A 26,755-nucleotide genomic window follows, 5' to 3' on the forward strand; every position below is an offset into this window, starting at 1 on the left:
AACATAAGTTTATACAATGTTTGTTTGGGATTTAAGGAGATTTATAGCCTGTTTGACCAAGCTTCTGGGAAGCTAAAAGTGCTTATTTTAGAAAGTCGATGTATTTGGCCAAGCTTTTAGGGAGAAGAAAAGTGTTTTTGAGTCGTTGCAAAAGCAGTTCTTCATAAGCTAAAAGAATTAGCTTTTTCCCAGAAGCACTTTTGGAACATTGGTCAAGCACAAAGTACTGCAATAATATTGGCAAAAGTATTTTTTCTAAAAAGCAATTTTGACAAAAAGCACTTTTCAAAACAAGTAGATTTTGGAAGCTTAGCAAAACAGGCTATTAATCCCCACTTAGAAATCATGATTAATTAATCCTAACAATTGGTCGCTCCTTTTTGTTTTCCCCATAAATAATACTTGCATAAGTAATGCGGGAATCTATGTTTTATTTTATGCGGATAGAATATGGAATAAGAATGCGGGTATTAGTAATACATGGATAAAATGCAAAAATGACCAAACATAACCCTCCTAATAGTAAGAAAAAATTTATTTTGTTTAAAATGTCAGCAAATATTTTAAATTACATATGGTATACAAATATGTAATATATCAAACTAAATATTCAGCAAGAACTAATCCTTGCATTATACAATCTCGGCAATACTAATCCTTAGGGGTCGTTTGATTCGAAGATAAGTTATGCAGGGATTAGTTATGTAGGAGTTAGTTATGGAGGGATTATATAATGCTACGATTATTTCTTGTTAAATATTTAATTTGATGTAATACATATTAGTATACAATATATAATTTTAACTATTTGTTTACCTTTTAAGCGAAATAAAAAATTTATTATTATTAAGAGAGTTAGTTCGGTCAATTTAGAATTTCAATCCATGTATTACTTAAAACCCACATTCTTGTTCCGCCGCATTAAATAATACATAGATTCCTGCATAACTTATGCATGTATTTTCTATGAGGAAAACGAAAAAGAGCAACAAAATGTTGCATCAGTTAATGTTGATTTCAAGGAGAATACATTTCTTCAAATTGCAAATAAACATGGTATAAACTTACGTTGATCTTTATGTGGAGATTATTGTAATAACCCTAATTAAATTAGGGGTTATTTTTCCATTTAACCAAATAATAAAAAGAGGAAATTAAGGATTTATATAGAAAAAAATAAAATATAAAACGTGGGCGAAGCCGAAAAGGGAAAGAAAAAGAGCTAAAGTCTATGGCAGATGTGAGAAATAAGAAAGAAGCGAGGCAGAAGCAAAGAAAAGAAAAACAGTAGAAAAACAAAAAGGAAAGGAAGAAAAAGAGAGGAAAAGAGGGGAAAAAATAGGAATTTTCATCTCAAGTCATCAAGGGAATGATCCTACGGGTTTATTTTAGTTTATTACGTGATTATGGGTAAATTTTTACAGTGAAAACATGGATAAATTATGAGAATTTGAGAAAGTTTAGCCCTAGGGTTCTTCAACCTTATGTTGCTCGGACTCTTTGTAATAACCCAATTTTAAATAAGGGTTATTTGGCAATTTAGCCTAAAGAGAAAAAAAAACGAAATTAAAAGGCTGGGCCAAGTCCATTCTCTTATTCTGGTTGCTGGTCACGTTTTAGTAATTTAAGGAGTAGAAAATTAGGGTAGTTGTGGGCTGTAGTTTTATAAAAAGAAAATAAAGGGGGAAAAAAGCAAAACTATTGAAAAAAAATTGTCGAAGTTCACGGACAGCGTGAGGGAGTGAACAGCGAGGGTTCATATTACAGGTATTTCACTACATTAGCTCTTTAGCATATATTTTGATATACATGTTGTGTTCGTTGGTCAAAGAAAGGTATTAATGGTGGCATAATCATTATTCAATGTTTAGATGATGGATTGGAAATAAAATCAGGTGACAATGATTGGTGGGTTAGTGGAATTAGTCATAGAAGTTTAGATATTGAAAGCTGCTATGAAAAACAACTTTATTTCTTCCAGTTTCGATTACTACTATATCTTTATCAGGAGACAAAAATCATAACTGATGATTGGGTAATAAATGAGAGGGTTATATGATTATAATAATGATGATTGAATGTAGAATTATATCATGAGATAGCAGTGGTTCGTTGACATGAGAAACAATATATTAAGAATGCAAATTCAGAGCTATTGTGCAACATCTTGAAGCCACTGTTTCAGCATTTTTTCCCCATTACTGGAAGTACTGCGTTTCACATTAATATGGGTACATAATTTGATTAGTGGGACTGGGAGTTAGACTTTGATTGTTGACTTGCTTTGAAAATTTAGAGGATGCTCGTCTAAAGGGTTTTGACTATTTTAAACCCGTTTTGGTGTAGTTTGAGGTGATTTGAATTTCCGAGAGCATAGTTTTGAATTATTGGAAGGGGTGCTTGGATTGTGAATTTAAGGTAAGTGAGACTTTAAGCTTTGGGTGCTTGCTTTTCAAACCCGTTTTAAAAATATGTTTTGTCTGCCTGGTCAATGTGTTGGAACAAGCGTGTGCTTGGCAGAATCGGTGGTCCTTAAGGTCAGCCGCACATACTTTATTTTCAAATACTCTAAAACTCTCTTAATAAATTGTTTTGTGATGTGATACAGCTGTGAGCCATGATATTGGGGCATTGTGTATGCTTCCGTTAGCATTGTGTATGCTTCTTGATGATATTGAGGCATTGTGTATGCTTCCTGACATATTTGGCACATTGTGTATGTTGCCATGGATTCAGGGTGTTGATTAATTCTTTAACTACCGTTTATGACAAGTCCTTAGTGTAAGTTGTGTTGAGATATATAATATATTTGATAAACAGTGGTTTGGACCTTGGTTGCTATTATATAATGATATATTCAAGTGCATAATATTTTTGTGCTTGTTGTGTGTTTGTATTTTCTAACACTTTTTCCAGGGGTATTTAAAGTGGCGGGTCAAGGATCTTACTGGGTTATATTTATGTATAACTCACTCCTTACCTGCATGTCCATGCAGATACCGTTGCTGAGAACGAGGCTTGTGGCTAAAGATTTCATGAGTGAATTCTGTTGCTGAGGTGAGCCACCGCATTGTTCGTGGAAGCAGCCATTTCAGCTTTATCTAGTTTATTTCTAGTTAGTTCCTTTATTTTGAGTTTACATGCCCGATATTCAAACTCATGTAACTCTGTTAGATGCTCCATGATCTTAGTGTGGATTTGGGCTAGAGATTCTTTTATCTTAGCGTTGGTTGGCTTCCATTAATCGATTATGGGTTTGGTTGATGACTAATTCGTATTTTATTATTAATGATATCGTTGGGCCTGCACTTATTTTCTTTTAGTGCTTTCGTAAATGATTAAGGGTATGATATATGGTTCGCCTGGTGGGTGGTGTGTGTTGGGTGCCCATCACATCTAGCGGGTATTTTGGGACGTGACACTCTTCACAAATGCCGATGGGTATGTGTCAGATCCTCCAAAAGTAGTGCATTTTTAGAGGATCCGACACGGGTGCGGCAGCATTTTTGGAGAGTCCGAGCAACATAGCTTCAACCTAAATCGTTGATTTGAAAGGCAAACATTATCAAATTTCATTTTGATTAGTGTTCAGGAATCCTCTCACCAAGAAGAATTCGTTGGGGGTCATGGTTCCGGTATTGACCCGTTGACCAAAGTTGACATTTTAGGTCAAACCCTTGACCACGAGTTTGGCTTGTGTTAAAAATTAAGAAAACGTCCACCGAAGGATTTTTTTTACCATTTTAAACATATTTTGGTGTAGTTTGAGGTGATTCGGAGACTCGAAAGCATAGTTCTGGTTTATTGAAAAGGGTGCTTGAGTTGTGAATTCAAATTAAGTGATACCTTAAGCTTTGATGCTTGCTTTTCAAAACCTGCTTTTAAAAATGTGTTTTGTCTGTCTGATCCATGTGTTGGGATAAACATGTGCTTCCCAAAATTGGTGGTCTTTGACCAGCCACATATACAATGTTTTGTGAAAAATATTAAAATTATATAATAAGTGATTTGTGGTATGGCATGTCTTCATGCCATGGCGTTGGGGCGTTGGGCATCATTCCTTTGTTGTCGTGATATATATACTAAGGGCATACATATGCTATCGTAATAAGTTAGGGGCATACACATGTTGTCGTTATATATTAGGGCATGTTGTAGTATACTTTTGGGGCATTATATATGTTGTCGTAGACTAGTTGCGATGTTGTGTTAATCTCCTTCAGTTTCGTTTATGACAAGTCCTTAGTGTAGATTGTGTTGGGATATGTAGTGTTCTTGTTGAACATTTGTTTGGACTTTATTGAGTATTATATTATGAAATATATTTTTGTGCATATTATGTTTTCGCCGTTGCGTACTTGTATTTTCTAACCCTTGTACCAGGAGTACTCAAACGGGGGGTCGAGCATCTTACTGCGTTATATTTACGTATAACTCACTCCTTACCAGCATGTTCTTGCAGATACTATTGTTGAGGGTGAGGCTAGTGGCTGACGAGTCCGTTCGCATAGATTCTGTTGCTGAGGTGAGCCTTCGCATTGTTCGGGGAGGCTGTTGTTCTATCTATTTTATATTGTTTATTTTTTTCTTGGGGTTTGCATGCCCGACAAATATACTCATGTAACTCTATTAGATGTTCCATGGTCTTAGAGCAAGTTGCTGCCTTTTTGAGTGTTTGGCTAGCCAGCTTATAAGCCATTTTGTGCTTACAATAAGCCCAAAAAAATAAGTTGGGGTAGCCCAATTTTATTTTATTTTTGGCTTATAAGCTGAAAACAGCTTATAAGCTGCTTTTTTTTAAGCTAAGCCAAACTGGCCCTTAGTGTGGGATTTGGGCTAGAGATTATTATTTGAGCGATCATGGGATTTCGTAAATTGATATATGATTTTGGTTGGATAATTATTTTGTATTATAGCACCTTATTTGATCCCTCTTCTCCTTACCAGTATTATCATTATTCTATCACTATCTTATTCTTCAATTTTAGTACTAATATTGGTTATCTTTACTATTTTTTCGGTTCAATATTTTTACTTTTCTTCGATATTTTCATCATAGCTTAATTACTCTTGTATATTTCAAACTTGTTTTGAAAAACGTTTTTCTTGAGCAAAGGTTACTAAGAAACAGCTTCTTTACCCCCACAAAGGTAGGGGTAAGGTCTGTGTACACCCCGACCCCACCATCCCTTGTAGGATCCCCACTGGGTATTATGTAATTATTTCATATTTAATGATTATTAATACGTTTAAACTTGCCCATATTTTCTCCCGTGCTTATAGAAAGGGCAAGTGTATGAAAAATTGGTTCGCCTAGCGGGTGCCAGTCACGTCTAGGGGGTAATTTGGGACATGAAAATTATATCCCCTACAACCCAAACCAAACGGCTCCTTACGTTACAATCATTGCATTACTACTTCCCGCTTTATATTCATAAAAGTACTCATACCTGAAGATAAAATCTCTTGTATTCATCTTCATCGACAAGGTTGTCTATCTTCTGTGCCATTTGCTTATCACCAAGTGTTACCACCGCCAATGACTGCAAAAACCAAATACTCAAGAATCAAATGCAGTATCCCACATAAATACTATCGTATAAAATATACTTCTGAAGCATAAACTACAACTAACAAATCGAAAATCCAAAACAGCTTGATGCTACATCGTCACACTTTCAAAAACAAGATCCACAGGGAAAAGGAGAACGTGACACCCTATGCAAAATCTAGGGATCTCAACTATTTAGGATTTCTGATATTAGTTTGATTTCCTCAACAGATTCTATTTAGCTAAAAGTAAGTAGAACAAGTAGAGGAAAGAGTAAATATTAAAAGACACATTACCAAACTTGAAGCTTAAAAGAACATCAGCCATAAAACAGATCAGGTCAATGAAACTTCTTTCCTCATTATTTGCAATAAATCTGAATAGAACTTTCGGAGGAAAGACAAACCTGATGCCTGCAAATAGGCAAATTCAGTCATGCATTTTACAGAATATAGAAGAAACATACCTGTGTTTCACCTCGAGTGAAGAGAGCACTCCCATGTGCCCTAGGAAGCAGTCCACAGCGTGCGTCAATCGATCGTATCTCCTGAGGGCTCCTGCCATCACTTCTCTTACCTCTCTGGTGACAGGAAAAACATGAAAAACGTAACTATAAACCAACTCAATAACAAGTAAAAATTTGGCTGTCTGAAAGATACTCAAGTGCAAAGACTAGGTCCTATAAATCCTAGACATACTCCTAGCTCCTTAATATTTTTTTAACAGCTTTGCTCCATCCCTCCTGGTTAGAAAAACAATGACAAAGCATATAGAACAACTAATTTAATGTAATATGCAGAACTAGTTACTAGAAAAACCACTCAACTCTAAGACGTGGTATTGTGTGTTGTCAAAGGCTCCTTTAAGATACGCTTAAGCCCTGAAGCTAAGAAAAGCTTAGGGAGGGTGAATCGCCTCGCTTAAGTTGTTTTTCAGTGAACGCTTAAGATGTGTTTCGGTGAACGCAAGGCACCAACCATTTGAGAACAAAAAACAGAGTACCCTGCCTTCAATGTATAGATTCCAGCAATCATTCACTGCGAATTGCTCCAATCTTGTTCATAGTCTCAGAAGGTCCTCCAACTCCTAATCATTGACATTCCTTCTTAGAATAAAGTTCCAACGGTTACCTTCTCTGTATTGAGAGATGGTATTCATTGTCGCTGCTTAGCTGAAAAGGGCTGGGATATTCATCCATTACGACTGAGTTACTAAGCCATTTATCCTGTCCAAAATTTAATATGAAGATCATTGCCTACTCTAAAGGAGATATTATGGGAAAATTCACACCATAACTTGCTGATACTTTTCCAAAGACCTACACCATGAGTAGCTTTGAGACTTTGGTGCACCAATGGTCTTGAGCTCCATGAAGTGCCCTAACCAGATCTTCCAGAGATTAGTATTTCCCTGATTATACCTCCATAACCACTTCATTAATTGATGTTATTGACCGGGTAGATAACATTTTTTAGCATGTTGATGTGGAGCCCAGATAGAGCCTCAAATATAAGTAGAGGGAAATTGAAGTAAAGCACTTGGGAAGTGTTGGCACCAAAGAATATCAAAGTGTCATCGGCATAAAGTAAGAAATAGACAATGTATTCCCAGGCTCCATTCACTGTCAAAGCCTTTCAACCTTATAGTTGATTAACTTTGTCTTGCATTTTGCTCCGTCCCTCCATTGCAAGAATAAACAAGAAGGGTGAAAGAGGGTCACCTCGCCTGAGACCTTTATGTGGAGAGAAGAATCCTACAGGGGACCTATTAATTAGGATTGAGAACTTAACTGTAGAAATGCTGAACTCGATCCATTTGATCCAACTTTCTCCAAACCCCATCTGCCTCAACATTAAGATAAGATAGGACCATTCAGTTGGTCAAAAACTTTCTCAATGTTCAATATGCATAGTATTCCTGCTTCCCCACTTTTTAATTTCTAGTCAAGAACTTCATTAGTTATGAGTGATGCAACAGTGTTCTACCTATTTGAATGAAAGCATTTTTTATGATCAGAAACCAGCTTCCCTATCACCTTCTTGAGCCTCTCTGCCAATTGTTTTGTTGCAACCTTATAAACACCTACCAATTAGGCTAAGTGGCATGTCATTCTTCAGTTCAATGGCACCTTTTTTTCTTTGGGACCAAAGCTATAAAGGAGACATTGCAGGGTTTGACCATGTAACAATTTTGATGGAAGTGCCACAAAGCACCCACAACATTTTTCCAAGCCTTTTGAAAAAAGACCATAGTATAGCCATCAAGGCTTGGTGTCTTGTCAGGGACACATGATTGGATGATGGAAAGCACATGTTCCTCCTCAAAAGGACTTTCTGATTTCTTTCATTTTTTTCTTTTTCACTGGGGGTTGGATGTGGAGGTAGTTATCCCATGATAGGCCTGTCAGTGGAGCAGATACTAACCCAAGCCTCCAGTCCCAATTCATCTAACAGGATGTGTCCTAAATATGCTACTCAATAATCGCCCATGTTCTGACCCATCTAGGGGCTAACCCTGCTATAAATAACTGTTTGTTTTAATATAACATGATTCGGTGATACCTAATAATTAACACAATATCATGGAACCAACACTATTTTCATATTCAATACGTGATAGTTCTATTGTTCAATCATACAATAATTAGTACTTCTATCACGTACTCTTACATTGCGTATAGCTTCTTAACTGTACATTTATGGAGCAAGATGGACCGTCTGATGAAATCTTTTCCTACCAAGAGATCAAGCTTAAGCTTATTCCCCGTCAATTCCTGAAACCTATTTGAAGGTCTCCCTTGTTTATGTTATTTAGCCTGCCCTGAGAATCTACCGATGATTAAAGCCTCTATCAGGCGCAAAAAACCAGTAATAAAGAATTTGCTCTGCGCTAAGTGAAGGAAAGCATGTCAATGCCTGTTAGGAATGTCAAGGCAGTTTGCAAAGGGAGAAAGAGTCCATCCTCTCAGCTGCTGGACAAGGATGTGACTGAGCAAAGAAGTCAAGAAAAAATGGAACACCACTCTAGCTTGGATCTAGTGGATTTGCAGAGGGAAGAAACAAAAATGTTTAAGTGCATGATTGCATCTATACCTGGATATAAGTGAAATTTTATACTCTTGCTCGCCTTTTGCTACAGGTTGGAATATATGGATGATTTTAGACACTGACGGACTCCTAGATTTTATCAATCCCTTAGAAGTACGACTCGTGAATTGAATTTCTCTAATAAGTTGTGTAGCTCTCAGCCCCATCTTAGTGCTGATTTTGCATCAGTAAAATCATATTCATCAAAAAAGCATTGGAAGCCAAGCAACAGATTTAAAATTGCCCACTAACTCGACCAGTTACCATAAGCCTGCATGTACTATCTCATTATGGAGGTAAAGAGGAATACATATATTTGAAGAAAAGGATGAAAATTTTTAAAAATTTAACGGTGATGTACTTGCAAAGATTGAGGGGAAATTACAATGTAATAACCCATATTAAATTAGGGGTTATTTTGGTATTTAATCAAAATAGAAAAAAAATAGAAGAATTAAGTGGTATTAAATAAAAGAAAAGGAGAATAAGAATGTGGAAAAAAAAAGGAATTAAAGGGAGATAAATGGGCCAAGCCCAATGAAAAGAAATACATAGATAATAAAAAGGGAGATGGCAGCGTGAGAAATCAGAAAGCTGAAGCATCACAAAGAAAGAAAAAAGAAACTAGCAACAGAGGAAAAGAAAAACCTGTATGAAAAAGGAAAAGAAAGGGAGAAAAAGAAAGGAAAAGAAGGGATAAAAATAAGAACTTTCATCCCAAATCATCAAGGTATGACTCTAATCATTTATTTAAGTCTATTACATAATTATGGGTGAATCTTTATGGTGAAAACATGGGGATATTTTGAGGAATTGAGAAAGTCTAGCTCTAGGGTTCTTCAACCAAAATCATTGATTTGAAAGGGCAAATACCGTCGGATTTTAGACTTCTATATATCGTTAGAATCCTCTCGTTAAGGCCTTTCCGAAAACATAAGTCTTGTCGGGTTTTGAACACATTGACCAGAGGGCGTTTTCGTCCTTTAAAATTTGACTTTAACCGTTTAAGCCTCTAAAAATATAGAAATGGTTTACCCTCAGGGTTTTGACCATTCTAAATCCGTTTTTGTGTAGTTTGAGGCAATCCGGAGACTCGAGAACGCAGTTTTGATTTATTGGGAAGTGTGCTTGAATTGTGAATTTGAGGTAAGTGAGACTTTAAGCTTTGGGTACTTGCTTTTCAAAACCCGTTTTAAAAATATGTTTTGTCTGCCTGGTCCATGTGTTGGGGCGAGCGTGTACTTGGCAGAATCGGTGGTCCTTAAGGCCAACCGCATATACTTTATTTTCAAATAATCTAAAACTCTCTTTATAAATTATTTTGTGATGTGATATAGCTGTGAGGCATGATATTGGGGCATTGTGTATGCTTCCCTTAGCATTGTGTATGCTTCTTGATTATATTAAGGCATTGTGTATGCTTCCCTTAGCATTGTGTATGCTTCTTGATTATATTGGGGCATTGTGTATGCTTCCCTTAGCATTGTGTATACTTCTTGATGATATTGGGGCATTGTGTATGCTTCCCTTAGCATTGTGTATGCTTCCCTTAGCATTGTGTATGCTTCCTGACATATTTGGCACATTGTGTATGTTGCCGTGGATTCATAGTGTTGACTAATTATTTAACTGCCACTTATGACGGTTCGTAGTGTAAATTGTGTTGAGATATATAATATATTTGATAAACAGTGGTTTGAACCTTGGTTGCTATTATATAATGATATATTCATGTGCATAATATTTTTTGTGCTTGTTGTGTGTTTGTATTTTCTAACACTTGTTCCAGGGGTATTTGAAGTGGCGGGTCGAGGATCTTACTGGGTTATATTTATGTATAACTCACTCCTTACCTGCATGTCCATGCAGATACTGTTGTTGAGAACGAGGCTGGTAATTGAAGACTTCGTGAGTGGATTTTGTTGCTGAGGTGAGCCACCGCATTGTTCGTGGAGGCAGCCATTTCAGCTTTATCTAGTTTATTTCCAGTTATTTCTTTTATTTGGGTTTACATGCCCGATACTCAAACTCATGTAACTCTGTTCGTGGAGATTTTTTTTTTTTTTAATCGTAGCGTTGATTGGTTTTCATAAATCGATTATGGATTTGGTGGGCGACTATTTCGCATATTTATCATTAATAACGTTGTTGCACCTGCACTTAATTTATTTTAGTGCTTTCGTAAATGGTTAAGATATGAAAATGTGGTTCGCCTGGCCGGTGGTGTGTGCTCGGTGCCAATCACGTCTAGGGGAAATTACAAATCCACTGCTTTTACCACGAATCGTCATTTATTATGAATCTCTTCAACTAGCATTATCTAAATTGGGTTATCTTTTAACGGTTATGAAATCATTGCACGCTAGCAAAAGAGGGATGTAGCTAAAAGAAACAAAAGAAATATAGTTAATCCTCATACTTTGATGTGGATTTGCAAAAAGATGTGGATACCCTTTAATCCCATCAAGATCACACCTGTAGAGACTGTGTGTGTGTGTGTGGGGTGGTGGGGGGAGAGAGTGATTGAGACTATGTTTTTGTGTGTGTATTTGTCATCCGCTTGTATACCAAAATACAAATCTACTTGAACAGGCAATCAACTGAGGTTCATCAACAAGGCAACACCAGATATTTATATTAGGCTACTGGCATAGGTTATCTCCTTTCGGGTTCATCTAACAGATCAACTAGTCCCAAATCCCAATAGCATATGCAGGACGGATCTATCCTCGCCTGTCAAACTTTTTCCATGCACAAAGGAGTGGCAGTAGATGTACAGTGTAAAACAAGGACACATCAAAAACAGAATACACAGAATAATCTTTAGCACAGATGCCTCTAGCCTAAGTAATTTTTGTAAGTTGGAGATAAGATACGTATTTCACACTTTTAATTATCAAATTGACTAATTATTGGGGTGAGATTGGTTAGAAATTAATTCATCATTTGAAGGTTGAACTTAGAGGCTTAAACTCACTTTCAATTGTCAACTTGACCAATTTCTGGGGTGAGGCTGGTTAGTAATTAAATCATCATTTGAAGGTTGAAATTAGAGACTTAAGCTTACACAAAAGCACTATCAAACATTGCATTCAATGATACAAAAAAAAAAAAATTCAAAAGTCCTCAACAACGTTGTTTGACTCAAAAAGTAAAAGTACACAACTACAATTTGTAAGGAGACAATTGCATTCTTAGCCCTCTCATCATGATGTATCTTACAGCTTATGTCACATGTCCGTTCAACAGACCATAGAGCAAAAAAGAGAGCATCCCACCCCAAGTAACATGAAAATCGACTCAAATAATGATATACAGAGCAGTATAGAGCCTACCTAAAAAAGATCTTGTATATCATTGTCTCAAAGAATTCTTACCTCCACAATCCGTTTCCGCAAAAATTTGGAAGTAACTTCCTTGAATACCAGCTTCACATCCACCTCAGAGAACAGCTGCAACAGAAGCACAAAGCATGACTCTTAGCAGTAGTTATTACCAAAGGACTCATGTACTGTACCATATTACCAAGAATGCAGTTCCACTACCCTCAGGTCTCAGTGTAAGTGGAGACACATCCAGAATTTACAACTTGCTAGGATTAGTCCATCAATCAAAGGAATAATGATCAGAATGTGATTAAGACACTGAAGAGACTATTTTTTATCAAGAGGGGGGAAGTTTGTGCCCAACTAAATGAACATCATCTAGACTCCAGCATCCATTGCAAAGAAGATCAATCCATCAAAAAGAGCTTTCCTTTGGAGAAGTAGAAAGAGGAGAAGATATCACTGAAAGATTGGAAAATTTGGATGAATTTCTTGGATAGGAGCGTTTTGGTATACCGTTGCTCATCAGGATATATCTTATACAAAAAGCTATGCCTAAACCTGCATGATGTGTTGAATCTTATTATACATAGAGGCAAAATTACTTTTAGAGTTTTCTTTTTATCTTTTTTCGTAAAAATGGAGGCGGAGATATTAGTGTGCATCTTAATAGTTACAAGTTGAAAATCTCTAGAAAGTATAATTTTAATGTTTGCAGGTTTGCCTCTGAGAAGAGGAACTGTCTGAGCATATCCTCAGCTATGGTAGAATTCTCAGATTTTATTGATGACATGGAACTTCTAGATTTGAACTTAGAAGGAGGAACTTTCACTTGGTTCAGCGGAGATACTCACAATACAGCATCCAGAATAGACAAGATTTTGTGCTCGACTGAATGGAATAATCAATTCAGTAACATGAAGCAAACCACACTCCAAAGACTGACCTCTGATCATGTACCAACTGCCCTAACGTGTGGTTCTTGGGAACATAGTAAATCATAGTTCAAATTTGAGAATTGGTGGCTGAATACTGAAGGTTTTGTGGACAGAATCAGCTCTTGGTGGAATTCCTTTGTTTACTTTGGGAGACCTGATTACATTTTAGCTTGCAAACTTAAAGCTCTAAAATGTAAACTTAAGGAATGGAGCAGGAATGAACAGGGGAATTTGAAGATCAAAAGGGTCAACTTGCTTAATCAAATGGCAAATTTGGACTCTGTGCTTGATAGAAGAGCTCTGACAGAGGAGGAGGCAATCAAGAGGGCCTCAACACTTATGGAGTATGACGAGCTACTAAAAAATGAAGAGACTGCATGGAGACAAAGATCCAGGGCTTTTTGGTTGAAAGAAGGCGACAACAACACGAGATTTTTCCATAACACTGCTAATGCTCATAAGAGAAACAACAATATTGAGCATCTGGTGGTACAAGGGGATCGCGTAGTGGAACCAGAAAGAGTCAAGGAGGAAATCATTTCTTTTTATAAAGAAATCTACACAGAGACAGAGATCTGGAGGCCTACTGGAGACTTGATTAATTACCCTCAATTACATAAGCAGAGAGGGATTCCCTTCAAAACAGATTTAAGGAGCAGGAAGTATATGGTTGCCTGAAGCAGTGTGCTATAGATAAAGCACCTGGTCCTGATGGGTACACCATGGGGTTTTATATCAAGTGTTGGGATGTTTTAAAGCAAGATATAATGGAGACTTTTCACAATTTCCATGATCAGGAAATGTTTGAGAAATGCTTCAATGCTACTTATATTGCCTTGATTCCCAAGAAGGCAGGGGCAGAGGAGCTGAAAGATTTCAGACCGATAAGTCTGATAGGAAGTTTCTACAAGCTTTTATCAAAGGTTTTGACTGAAAGGTTAAAAAAGGTGATGGATAAACTAGTGGACTCTCAACAGATGGCCTTCATCAGAGGGAGACAGATAATGGATGCTGTGTAAATTGCTAATGAAGCATTGGATTCAAGAATTTCACAAAACAAGCCTGGCATTTTGTGCAAACTGGACATTGAGAAAGCATGTGATCATGTGAATTGGGAGTTTCTTGTTAGAATTCTTAAAGCAAATGGGTTTTGGGGAGAAATGGATCAGGTGGATCAGGTTCTGTTTGTCCACAGTCAAGTTTTCCATTATCATCAATGGTGCTCCTGAAGGTTTTTTTGATGCTCATAGAGGGATTAGACAAGGAGATCCGTTGTCTCCTTTTCCATTCATTCTTGCCATGGAGGGTCTAAACAACATGATAAAAATAGCCAAATCAAATGGGTGGATCTCAGGTTTTGAGGTAGCCAGAGGAGGTGACAGGAGTTTGGAGGTGTCTCACCTTCAATATGCAGATGACACTTTAATTTTTTGTGATGCAGAGGAGGAGCAGGTTAAGTTTCTGAGACTCATTTTGGTCTACTTTGAAGGAATCTCAGGACTTCATATCAATTGGAGGAAAAGCCATATTTTTTCTGGCAAGGGAACAGTGACAAAAGAAATTTCCACTTAGTAAAGTGGAAAGAACTGATTACTAGCAAAAAAACAGGGTGGTCTTGGTATTAAAAATCTGAAGAATCGTAGTAAGGCATTAAAATTGAAGTGGCTATGGAGGTGTTCTAATGAGCCTCAATCTCTTTGGGTAAATGTTATCAAGAAAAAGTATGGGGAACTGGATTGCTGGGTCACCAAGGAGGCAAATAATCCATATAGTGTGACCCTATGGAGGTCCATCAGAGCCTGGTGGCCTTTCTTAAAGAGACACTCGGTCATTAAAGTTCAGAATGGTAACAAAACACTCTTTTGGAAAGACAAGTGGTTGGGCAGTAGGAGCTTGCAGCACTCCTTTCCTGATCCGTTTATACTGGCTCAACATCAGAATAAGACAGTGGCTGAGATGTGGTCACCTCAAGGTTGGGAGCTGATTTTCAGGAGAATGATGAACGACAGGGAAATTCCCAGGTTGACTGAACTTTTTAGCCTTCTGGAAACTTTTCAAGTAGTGCAAGATGGAGAGGACTGTTTGTGGTGGACTGGACATACCAAAGGGCAGTATATGGTGAAATCTGAGTACAAGATTATGAACACAATAGCGCCACAGACCTTTATTTGGCCTTGGAAACACATCTGGAAAGTAAAGATACCACACAAGGTTGCTTGCTTTACTTGGTTGCTAGCTAAGGAGGCTGTGCTGACACACGAGAACCTGATGAAGAGAGGCATCACCGTAGACTCAAACTGCTGCTTATGTGGGACTGAAGCTGAAACTGTCGGACACTTATTTCTACATTGCAAGGTCACAAGCTAGTTATGGAAGATTTTTCTCAATCTCAGGGGCATCTCTTGGACAATGCCTAGCAAGATTGTTGAGACTCTTTTTAGCTGGGAGGAGGCTGGGATTGGGGCAAAGAGTAGAAGAAATTGGAGGATCATCCCAGCATGTATATGGTGGACAATCTGGAAAGAAAGGAATGCCAGATGTTTTGAGAATAGAAGTAGTACAATTCAGATGATCAAGCTCACCTGTGTTAGGCTACTTTGTTTTTGGTGTACAAATGCATACCCTGAAGATACAGAGACAATCCTAGATGTTCTTGATTCATTTTAGGATTGCAGCTATGCTTCAGTGACTCTTGTTTAATCTTTTTTTCTTTCTCCTTTTTCTCTTGTGAAGGGGTTTTCAGTACTTCCCCAGTACGAGTCTATAATAAAAAATGTTACCTGTTTCAAAAAAAAAAAAAAAAAAACTCTAGAACGTATATTAGAAAATTGGCTAACTGTAGTGATTCAATTTTCGTAGTATATTTATGATGGCAATTAGAATCTCAAATTCCCAAATTTCTTATAATTAACTCGGCAACGAATTTATTAGCTTGCCATAGATGAACAAAAAATTAATATGATCTCCAAAACATATAAAAGCAGCTCAACCATATAAGGAATGCTATTCACTTCTTTTTCTTTTCTTTGGTTTTTTCTTCGTTGTACCTCCATAAACTAAAACTACTATCTTCACTTTAAAAACTACACAGACTAATTAGTAATATCTATCAAACTGCAATTCTATGCTAATACCAAGATCCTTTTACAAGACTTCATAGTTGTATTACATTTTCTGTCTAAAAGCATAATAGATATTTGTTACTCCCTCCGGATCAAAAAGAGTGTCCACTTAGCCTTTTTTTCTTAACTCAAAAAGAGTGTCCACTTATCAAATCAAGAAAGAATTAACCTTATTTTTTCAGATTTGCCCCTATTAAGTGTTATGTGATCAAATCAAAATACCTATTTAATTAGGGGCATTTTAGTCTAATCACCTATTTTTGTCTAGGAGTTAGTATTTTCTTAAGTGGTGTGCAAATGGCTAAGTGGACACTCTTTTTGATCCGGAGGGAGTATAATTTTAGGGTACAATGGAAGAAAAAGATCTATATCAGCGATACCAATTAGTTGGGATATGTTTTAGTCATGTTACTACGTTTACTTTAGGTCCTATGCTTTCTAGAAGTCTTTTAAGCGAGTAGATACTTTTAAGCCAGTAAAAAGAAATAGAGAACTTCTAGTACTTTCAAAATTTTATTTTTATTTTGTGCTTTAACCTATTAGACGCCTCAACGGTTGAATCCTGCTATAGCCCTCATATGGCCACTAGTTTTCCCCTCCCATCCAAATGTGAAATTTGCCTGAGGTAAGCTTCCAAATGAACCCCTTTCGAGTTCAATTGTCAGCAGTCCATGGGCTATTACCCTTACCCCCTTAGGAACTCAGCATTGTCGCGAAGGTTTGTCCCACCACCATACTAGGGGAGGTATTGCCTTTATTACCACCTATAACTGCCTAGGTCCAACTTCAAAGGTATTGTCCACTTTGGGCCAACCCCTTTGGGCTACCTCAAGATATTTTGGGTCATGGTTTGTCTTCTTAGGCTTTAATCCAAAAGGCGTCTCAACAGTTAAACCCTGCACTCGCCCTTATATGGCAATTTTCTTTCCCTCCCATTTGATGTGTGATTTGCCTAAAAGAAGCTTCACAACAAACCCTTTTGAGTTCAACAGCCAGTGATCCATCGGCTATTCCAATGTTATCCACCCCAACTTGTTCGGGATTTTGTGGCGTAGTTGTTTGTAACAAAGGTATAATTTATTTTCCTTTTCTATGTGAGGATAACAAAAGTATAACATTGCATAATAAGGCAATAAAATTAATATAACGAGAACAATAAAAATATACTTTTTAAGAACGAACATAATGTCAAATTTTGAGATATGATGAACACCCCAAAGTCATTAGGCTTCCACCAAACCCTCATTTTTCATGGAGACTTTTTAACTCCTAGCCTTCTTCTTTAATGTGATATAGATTTGAGCACATGACGAATCATGGAGGCCTTCATATAATAATAGATTTGTCTCTTACCTATTATTATGCAAATCTATTAACAATAGTGGTTACCAGACCTTTCATGTACCTAGTCATTTCCTTTTTTTTCTTGTTTATTCTCTATTAGTATTTAAGTCTTGCTTTGAAACTAGAAGACCCTAGAAGTCCAACAAAAAAAAAGTTCATAACACATTTTTGTCTGCAAAAAAGTTAAGAGAGTAACGAGTAGAAATTAAATAGATAGTTTGACTAACACTATTAAGAGCTTATCTTATCAAAAATGTGAAACTATTAGTTGGTGCTTGTTCTAAACAGTTTTGAAAATTTTCTCGCAAACATTTCTTTGATTTTTACAAAAAAAAAGACTCAACCTAATATAATTAGATAAATGTTCTTTAATTTTTTGTAAAAGGTGGAAAACACCTTTGAGTAGCTTTTCAATTTACTAAAAAAAAAAATTCACTCGTTTGGTTGGAGAAAAAATTCCACATATTTTTTTCACATTTTTGAAACAAATGCCAAAAGTTTGTCACTTCTCAACATTTCAGCTTATATGATATCTTATATACTTTTAAAATGATTTGTTGCAATATCTGTAACTTACTATGAAAGAGAATCAAAAGAAATTGATTGCACCATCTAATCAAGAGTTGAGTAGAATTACTAAAGTTCATTAATAGAGTAAACAGTCTATAAGGAGTTATGTTTCAGTGAAAAATATTGAGGGAAGGCCTGATCAATGGAATATTGAGGGAAGGCAAATCCAAAGGAAGTTCAAAGTTAGATATGTGGTTCCTTTATTTGCAGCCAGGAAATTGAATTGATTTACACCTAAAAAGCCATAATGCAATCGATATCATCTATTTTCTCTTTCTAGACTTGCAATTTTCTAGAATATTTAGTTTTATGGGTACTTTTTTCAATCTTCCTCATTTATATTACACCAGGTTCACGTGAACGGCAACTCATGTAGCTTTTTCAATAATTCGAGGGGAGAGATAAAAGGAGAACTGCTATATCCAATATGTTGTTCATACTAGTGATGGAAGCGATGAGTAGGATGATGGATAGAGTTGTGATAGAAGGTTACTTGAGAGGGTTTTCCGCAACGATTGGTAGACAAGGTACTCTGAGGGTCACACACCTTTTTTCGGGACAGGACACTTTAGGGATCATTTGGTTTGTAAACAAGGGAATTAAATAACAATGGAATTATTTACAGGATATAATATAGAACACGTGTTTGGTGTAACCTAGATAAATTTTTTTATTTATTTTTTTTGGTAAATAGATAAATTTTTATTATTTTAACATTTGCTTTCTTGAAAGATTTTGGAGAACGAAACATGTATCAATTTTTTGTTTTATACCGGGGATAGTAACCCTGCATTGTTATCCCACATAGAGCATGGTATAGAAATAATACCACAATCGTGGTACAACCAATCCCGGGATTGTTCATCTCTCGAAATTAAAAAAGTAGGGATCACTATCCCTTACTCTTGTAACCAAAACGACCCCTTAGTGTTTTGTAATGCTGACATGGCTCATTGGAGTACTTAAGACTAGTGTTGACACGTTCCAGGTGGTGTCAAGACTAAAGATTGTGCTCATAAAATGCGAGATAATCTCAGTTAGTGAGGTTGGAGGATATTGAGTCTTAGCACAGGTTTTAAATTATAAGGATGGCGCTCTTCCTACTACCTATTTTGGTTACTTAGAAGCTTGTGATAGAAAGGATAGAACAGAGACTTGCAGATTAGCAAAAGAGATAGCTACCCAAAGGGAAAAGGAAGTGTTAATCAAGAGTACACTTTTGAGCATTCCCACACACTTCATGTCCTTGTTACATGCTTCAATCAGTGTTCTACAGAGAGGTTTCATTTGGAAAATTGGGAGAATGTAACGAGACCAGAGTATTGGGGTGGACTTGGGATAAAAGATATAAGGGTATTTACAAGGTGCTACTGGGAAAGTAGTTGTGGAGATTTGGGGTGGATTTTGAGGCCTCCATTATATTACAAAGACGGACATTATCAATTTTCAAAAAGGAGAATGTTTTTTCAGAGGAAGGTAATTGTGGAGATATATGGGGTCTTGGAAGGGGATGGAGGACAAAATATATCGCACTTCCTTATGAGTACGGGTTTTGGGAAAATATATGGAAGGGTTAGGAAGAGTTTAATGAGAATGTATCATTCAGGGTGATGATGGGAGCAGGGTAAGTTTTGCGAAAATAGGTGGTGCAGGATCAACACTTTGAGTATCACTTTTCCTGGTATCATAGGATTCTACACCAAAAGAAGATGCCTGTCAACGAATACCAAGGCTAAGGTGGAGGCTTATAAGCTATCAAGTAATGCAATGTGTATGTGACTGTACATCTGTGCATAAGATAAAACTATTCCAAAACAATGATACACATTCGTCCACTCAGAAGTTGTGGTGCCTGATATGACTGGATAGAGTGACTAATCAACAAAAAGTGTGTTTTAAAATAGTGAAGATTAGTATGCTAGAGAAGAAAACAGCCTGTGGATCGAGGTCATTAATAAGTATGGAGCTCTTGGTCAATGGTGCACCAAGACAGTAACCCCCCCCCCCCCCTATGGAGTAATCTTATGGAAATACATCAGATCTCTCTGAGATGTTTTTGCAGGAAACATTGAACTTTCCCCTGGGAATGGCAGAAAAATCGCTTTCTAGAATGATAAATGGATTGGCCAGGAACCTTTGAAGGACAGCTTCCTAGAAATTCATACTGTCTATGAGTACTGATGCCTCTATCAGTGAAGTCAGGTATCAAAATTGCTGGAATTTTAACCTCAGAAGAGGGTAAAATGACTGGGAGATGGAAAGATTGTCTCTCTTTTTGCAGATCTTAGAAGGGGTGAGAGCACTTAATGAAAATGAAGACGATTTGGTATGGAAGGACAAAGGGAAGTTCACAGTTAGGGGTGCCTATGCCTACTTTAGTAATGAGGGTCAACAGGATTCCAGTTGGCCATGGAAGCAGATTTGGAAGGCAAAAGCCCCCTATAAAGTGAACTGTTTCTCATGGCTGGTGGCTAGAAAGGCTTGCTTAACACATGAAAAGCTTCAGGGAAGGGTATGCAGTTGGTATCCAGACGTTGCCTTTGTGAAGAAATAGCAGAAGATAACAGCCACCTTTTTTTGCACTGGGTTTAATGCGCAGCTGTCGCAGCTTTTTCTGACTCTGGCTAACCTAAAATGGGTTATGCCAGGAAACACTATTGAACTTTTGATAGCTTGGGACCAAGCTGGGAGGAACATAAAGCATTAGAAATGGTGGAGGGTAATACCTTTGTGCATATGGTGGACCATCTGGAGGGAAAGAAATAGCAGATGTTTTGAGAACAAGAGTAATCCAATACAGAATGTAAAGATGAACCGTATTTTGAGCTAGCATTTTTGGTGTAAAGAGTTTTGTATAGAGGATGTTGATTCCATCCAAGAGTTTTGGAAGCCTTGTGAAGTGTACGTAGGCTTTTTTCACTTCTTGTATTTCAGTTGCCAGTGCAATCTTTGTACTGATGAATAAATGTTGCCATTCTCAAAAAAAAAAAAAAAAAAAAAAAAAAAGTGAAGGTTAGACGATAATAAAGATCAAGTCAAGGCAATACCAATGGGACAGTTTTTCGTGCAACCGGCTTTATGTGAACATCACCCTCATCAACTTCACCATCAACCACCACTTCTTCATCCTCGTCCTCCTCTAGCAAATCTGGCATCGTCTCAGTTGACCCAAAAGCTTCCATTGTACTGATATAACCCTTCTCAGACAATATGCTTATTACATGTTCTTCCAATGATGATAACACCTTTCTTCTTGGAATCTTGTTTTTGATTTGTAGAACTTCCACCAACTCACTGCCAGCAATTTCCTGGAAAAAATTTAGCACATGTTTAACTGTAATCACAATGACTTGAGTGTCCAAACAACTGAAGAACAAATCATCTATAAATAACCGAGTGGAAATCTATAAGTGTTGATTTGGTATTAATGACTAAGATTGAGATGTTGATTTGATATTGATGATTAAGATTGATAGCTTAATTTTAGGAATATATTGTATTGATGTGTGTGATTAGGAATTGATTGTGTAATATTGTCTTTCCTTATTTAGTCTTAGAACTCATGTATAAGTACCCATTCTTATGGATTGTATATTCATTAAGAAATACAAGAAGCCCTTTCTTCTTGCTAAAAATCTTCATGGTATCAGAGCCATTGCTGCCTTTTTGAGGTGAGTTTTCTCCCTCGCAGCACTAGGGTTCCGTGTTTTATCAAAGAGGTTGAGTTTTTCTCTCTCTTTGTGGCTGTCCGCACAAAAAACTCCTCCCGTTCAGTTCGTTTCTGGATTATTTTTCTCTATTGGGTCGCTGGAACATTCTGAGCCTATCCCTATCAGTTTTGATTTTTTTTCCGATCACCGGAATTAGGATTCCGGCGTGGCAGCCAACTTTCCGGCGATTTTTTTCTGGATTTTTTTTTTTCAGTTCTCGGGTCATAGGCCTATTCTAACCCTTCTTATCCAGATAATATGGGTGACACTACTTCTGGAGAGACTTTGTCTCAAGATGAAGTTCAATATCTTCGCCGTCTTCTGAACAAACTTGGCTCTTCTAATGTTGCTAGCCCCAATTATGTGCAGTCAAGTATTGCTTTTAATGCTCAGCTTAATTGTTGGATTATTGATTCTGGTGCGAATAGACACATGACAGGCTCTTCTAAAGGCCTTCAAAATTACTCTCCTAGTCCCAAAGGAGATTATGTCAGAATAGCCAATGGCTCCCTAACCCCTGTCTCTGGAACAGGTTCAATCTTTTGTACTCCTAATATTACCTTATCATCCATTCTTCATGTGCCTGATTTTCCTATTAACCTATTATCTGTTAGCGCTATCACCAAAGAACTAAACTGTAGTGTCAAATTCTTTCCTGATTATTGTGTTTTTGAAGACCTCCATACAGGGAAGAAGATTGGCATTGGTAGATTGCATGATGGCTTATATTTGATCGATGGAACTCGAGACTCTGGTCAGGCCATTTTTGTAGGAAATAAGGATGTCAACCGAGAAATAATACAGTGGCATAGACGGTTGGGACACCCATCTTTTTTGCTTTAAAAAAGTTATACCCTGGTTTATTTTCTAGAACTGAGTTTGAATCTTTGTCTTGTGATGCATGTGAATATGCCAAGCACACTAAAAACTCTTATCCTCTGAGTGACAATAAAAGCACAATTCCCTTTTCGACTATTCATTCTGATGTCTGGGGTCCTACTCAAACACTTTCTTTGTCTGGTAGTCAATGGTTTGTTACTTTTATCGATTGTTGCACTAGAATGACATGGGTATATCTGTTAAAAGCCAAAAGTGAAGTTTTCTCCTGTTTTAAGTCATTTCATAAGATGATTTGTACTCAGTTTGAGGCTAAGATAAAGATATTTCGAACTGACAATGGCACAGAATACATGGATAAAACTTTTGGAGCTTACTTGGAGTCTTTTGGGATAATGCATCAAACTAGTTGTCCTTATACTAGTGCACAAAATGGGGTTGCTAAAAGAAAAAATAGGCATTTGTTAGAAGTAGCAAGATCCCTTTTGTTTACTATGAATCTGCCGAAGCCTTACTGGGGGGATGCCATTCTAGTAGCTGCCTACCTTATCAATAGAATGCCACTTAAAACTCTTAATTTCCGGAGTCCTTTAGAAGCTTTAAAGGGTAAAAATGACTATACTGTTCCTCCAAAGATATTTGGGTGTGTTTGCTTTGTTCACACTAGGAACTCTGGGAAACTTGAACCTAGAGCTCTTAAATGTGTTTTTATTGGTATTCTCCAACACAGAAAGGGTACAAATGTTATCACCCTCCTTCTAGGAGATTCTTTGTCAGTATGGATGTTACCTTTCGGGAATCTGAGCCCTATTTCAGTATTACACCATCACCTCTTCAGGGGGAGAATTATAAGGAAGAAGAGATGATTTTTCCTAGTTCTATTGTTGAAACTACTGCCACAAGGGAAAGTGAAATTGGAGAAAGAATTCAGGGGGAGACTATTGAAACTACTGCCATAAGAGAAAGTGAAAGAATTCAGGGGGAGACTGTTGGGCGTTTGGATAGGCCCGATTTGATTACTTACTCAAGGAGAAATAGAGCAGAAGAAGCCATCATGCAACCTGCCGAAGCCGAACCTTCTTCTTCTGGTGAATTATCTATACTTCCTAATGAGTTAGATTTGCCTATTGCTCACAGGAAAGGAGTCAGATCTTGCACTCAACACCCTTTATCTAACTTTGTTTCCTATAATTCTTTATCGCCCTCCTATAGAGCCTTTTCCTTGTCTATTTCTTCTGTGTCTATTCCCCAAAATTGGAGGGAAGCTTTTGCAGATTCTAAGTGGAAGCAAGCTATGATGGAAGAAATGAAGGCCTTATCAAAGAATGAGACTTGGGAACTTGTCGCATCACCACCAGACAAGAAGTTGGTTGGTTGCAAATGGGTCTTCACTGTAAAACATAAAGTTGATGGTTCCATTGAAAGGTTCAAAGCAAGATTGGTGGCTAAAGGATTCACTCAGACTTTTGGGGTGGATTATCAAGAGACATTTGCTCCTGTTGCAAAAATGAATACTATTAGAATTCTTCTATCTTGTGCCGCTAATCTTGACTGGGACTTGCAACAGTTTGATGTGAAGAATGCATTTCTTTATGGAGACTTAGAAGAAGAGGTGTACATGGAGATTCCTCCTGGTTTTGGTACTGAACAAAGTCAAGGAAAGGTATGCAGACTGAAGAAAGCCTTGTACGGATTGAAGCAATCTCCTAGAGCTTGGTTTGACAGATTCTATAAAGCAATGATCTCCTTTGGTTACCAACAAAGCAATGCGGATCACACCCTCTTTATACGACATTTAAAGGGTAAACTCACTCTTCTCATAGTTTATGTTGATGACATAGTAATGACAGGAGATGACAAAGAGGAGATGACCCGATTGAAGAAGTTGTTGGCACAGGAATTTGAGATCAAGGATCTAGGAAAATTGCAGTACTTCTTGGGAATTGAAGTTGCTAGATCAAAAAGAGGAATCTTTATTTCTCAAAGAAAGTATATTCTGGATCTCTTGAAAGAAACAGGTATGACAGGTTGCAAACCAGCAGAATCACCCATTGAAAGCAATCACAAACTACAAAGCGGAGTTGGAAAGTCAGTTGATAAAGAGAGATATCAGAGGCTAGTTGGAAGACTCATTTATCTCTCTCACACTAGACCAGACATAGCCTATTCAGTCAGCCTAGTGAGTCAATTTATGCATGATCCTCGAGATCCTCATATGCAAGCTGTCTTTCACATCTTGCGGTATCTGAAGTCTGCTCCAGGAAAAGGTCTACTTTACTCCAGACATGGTCACCTCCAAATAGAAGCCTTTACCGATGCAGATTGGGCTGGGTCTTTAGATGACAGAAGGTCTACATCCGGTTACTGTACACTCGTAGGAGGAAACTTGGTCACTTGGAGAAGCAAGAAGCAAAGTGTAGTTGCTAGATCAAGTGCGGAGGCAGAATATAGAGCTATGGCCCAGGGTGTTTGCGAACTTTTGTGGTTACAAAAGTTACTAGAAGAATTGAGATTGTCTAAAAAAGGGAAACTTTCCTTGTATTGTGACAACAAGGCTACAATCAGTATAGCTCGAAATCCAGTCCAGCATGACCGAACAAAGCACGTTGAAATTGATCGACACTTCATCAAAGAAAAGGTCACAGGTGGTGTCTTGAGTTTATTCCACGTGTCATCAGAAAAATAACTAGCTGATGTGTTTACTAAAGGCCTCAACAAGCGGACTTTTCATACACTGGTTTGCAAGTTGGGCATGTGCGACATCTTTGCACCAACTTGAGGGGGAGTGTTGATTTGGTATTAATGACTAAGATTGAGATGTTGATTTGATATTGATGATTAAGATTGATAGCTTAATTTTAGGAATATATTGTATTGATGTGTGTGATTAGGAATTGATTGTGTAATATTGTCTTTCCTTATTTAGTCTTAGAACTCATGTATAAGTACCCATTCTTATGGATTGTATATTCATTAAGAAATACAAGAAGCCCTTTCTTCTTGCTAAAAATCTTCAATAAGCAAGCATAGCTAATCTGAAGAATAGAAAGAGAAAGTCAGACTTGCTGCGAGAACTACATCTTGATTAATACACAAATATCCCGCAATGCAGACATCCACGGTTATCATAACTGAGAAATGAATTCAGATGAAATGGAAATTGTGTCTGTAATGGAGAGCGACTTACTATTTCCTAATTAAATTAAGGGAACCAAAAAAAAATGAACGAAAAAACGAGCTCACAACCGGGCGTTTTTCAAACTCAAGATTGACTAGTTTATTAAAAGAACAGAGTCCAGCTTTAGAAGAACTAATGAGAAGGCAAGCTCTAGCTGCCATTATGGCTCCTATGATATTCAAGCTTTACAACAACTGGGCTGAGTGCGAACATTGAGAACTTGGACACGCTCCGCACTGCACTCCTACATCATGTCCACTAATCACCAGAGGAGCTTCTCTTAAAATAAGGAATGTCCTTAAAAAACCTCACAGTAAGGCCCTTTCTCTAAATAGTTGTGTCTATGATCCTTTCTTTGGAGACCTTTCAAAAGTGAATTATCCCTCAGAGGAGAGTGGAACCTGGATTTTCACATCATGACTAAAATTTTCTATGTAAATAAGTAGAGTATTTATACATAAGAGCCATCGCGGTTTTGGCCATCCTACCACAGCTATTTTGGTTGAGGCATCACATTGATGTTTGTAGAGTAGGATAACTCATTGATTGCCATGTAAAGTGGGTAGAGAACTATCACCAAGCTACTCATACTGTATACTGATAACTTTGAAACTCTTTGTATCATCAGATCAACTGTAAAGGTAGAAAGTAAAGAAAGTTCAAATGAGCTCAGAATAAAATGCTGCCCAGACTTGTTGCACACAGTAGGATCTCTGAAGAAGACAAACGAGGTAAAGTCGCCATAATCCATGATTGTTGTTCCATTTTGTTTAAGTGCGCAGTCAAACTGTCAGAATGTTAAAGATTTGGAGAGTGTTTGGCTAAGCTTATAAGCTGGTTTGGGGCGCGATGGGTGATGCCAAGAACAGTGAAGGAGGCATTGCATAGCTGGGGTTACAGGAGGAGGAAGAGGAGTTCTAGGGCTTGGAAGGTTGTTCCGCTAGCATTGTTGTGGGTTATTTGGAGAGAGAGAGGCGTTTGAAGGGGTTGAACTAGATATTGTAAAGTATCTCTTACTATTTTTGGTGTAAAGAAATAGGATTAGAGGATATAGATCATTTTGTAGACTTATTAAAATCCCTGTAAGTATCTC

At 37.3% G+C, this 26,755-nt stretch overlaps 1 protein-coding gene across 1 annotated transcript in view; it reads right to left on the minus strand.

The window, feature by feature from the left end:
* The window catches only part of LOC132626612 (probable polyribonucleotide nucleotidyltransferase 1, chloroplastic), a 94,323-nt gene that overhangs the window by 35,584 nt on the left and 31,984 nt on the right, over positions 1-26,755 (minus strand). The window contains 4 exon segments of the mRNA XM_060341534.1: positions 5,451-5,543; positions 6,018-6,131; positions 12,015-12,089; positions 20,985-21,245. Of these exon segments, the coding sequence (XP_060197517.1) occupies positions 5,451-5,543; positions 6,018-6,131; positions 12,015-12,089; positions 20,985-21,245 (543 nt within the window).

Source organism: Lycium barbarum, chromosome 2 (assembly GCF_019175385.1).
Source record: "Lycium barbarum isolate Lr01 chromosome 2, ASM1917538v2, whole genome shotgun sequence".
NCBI lineage: Eukaryota > Viridiplantae > Streptophyta > Magnoliopsida > Solanales > Solanaceae > Lycium > Lycium barbarum.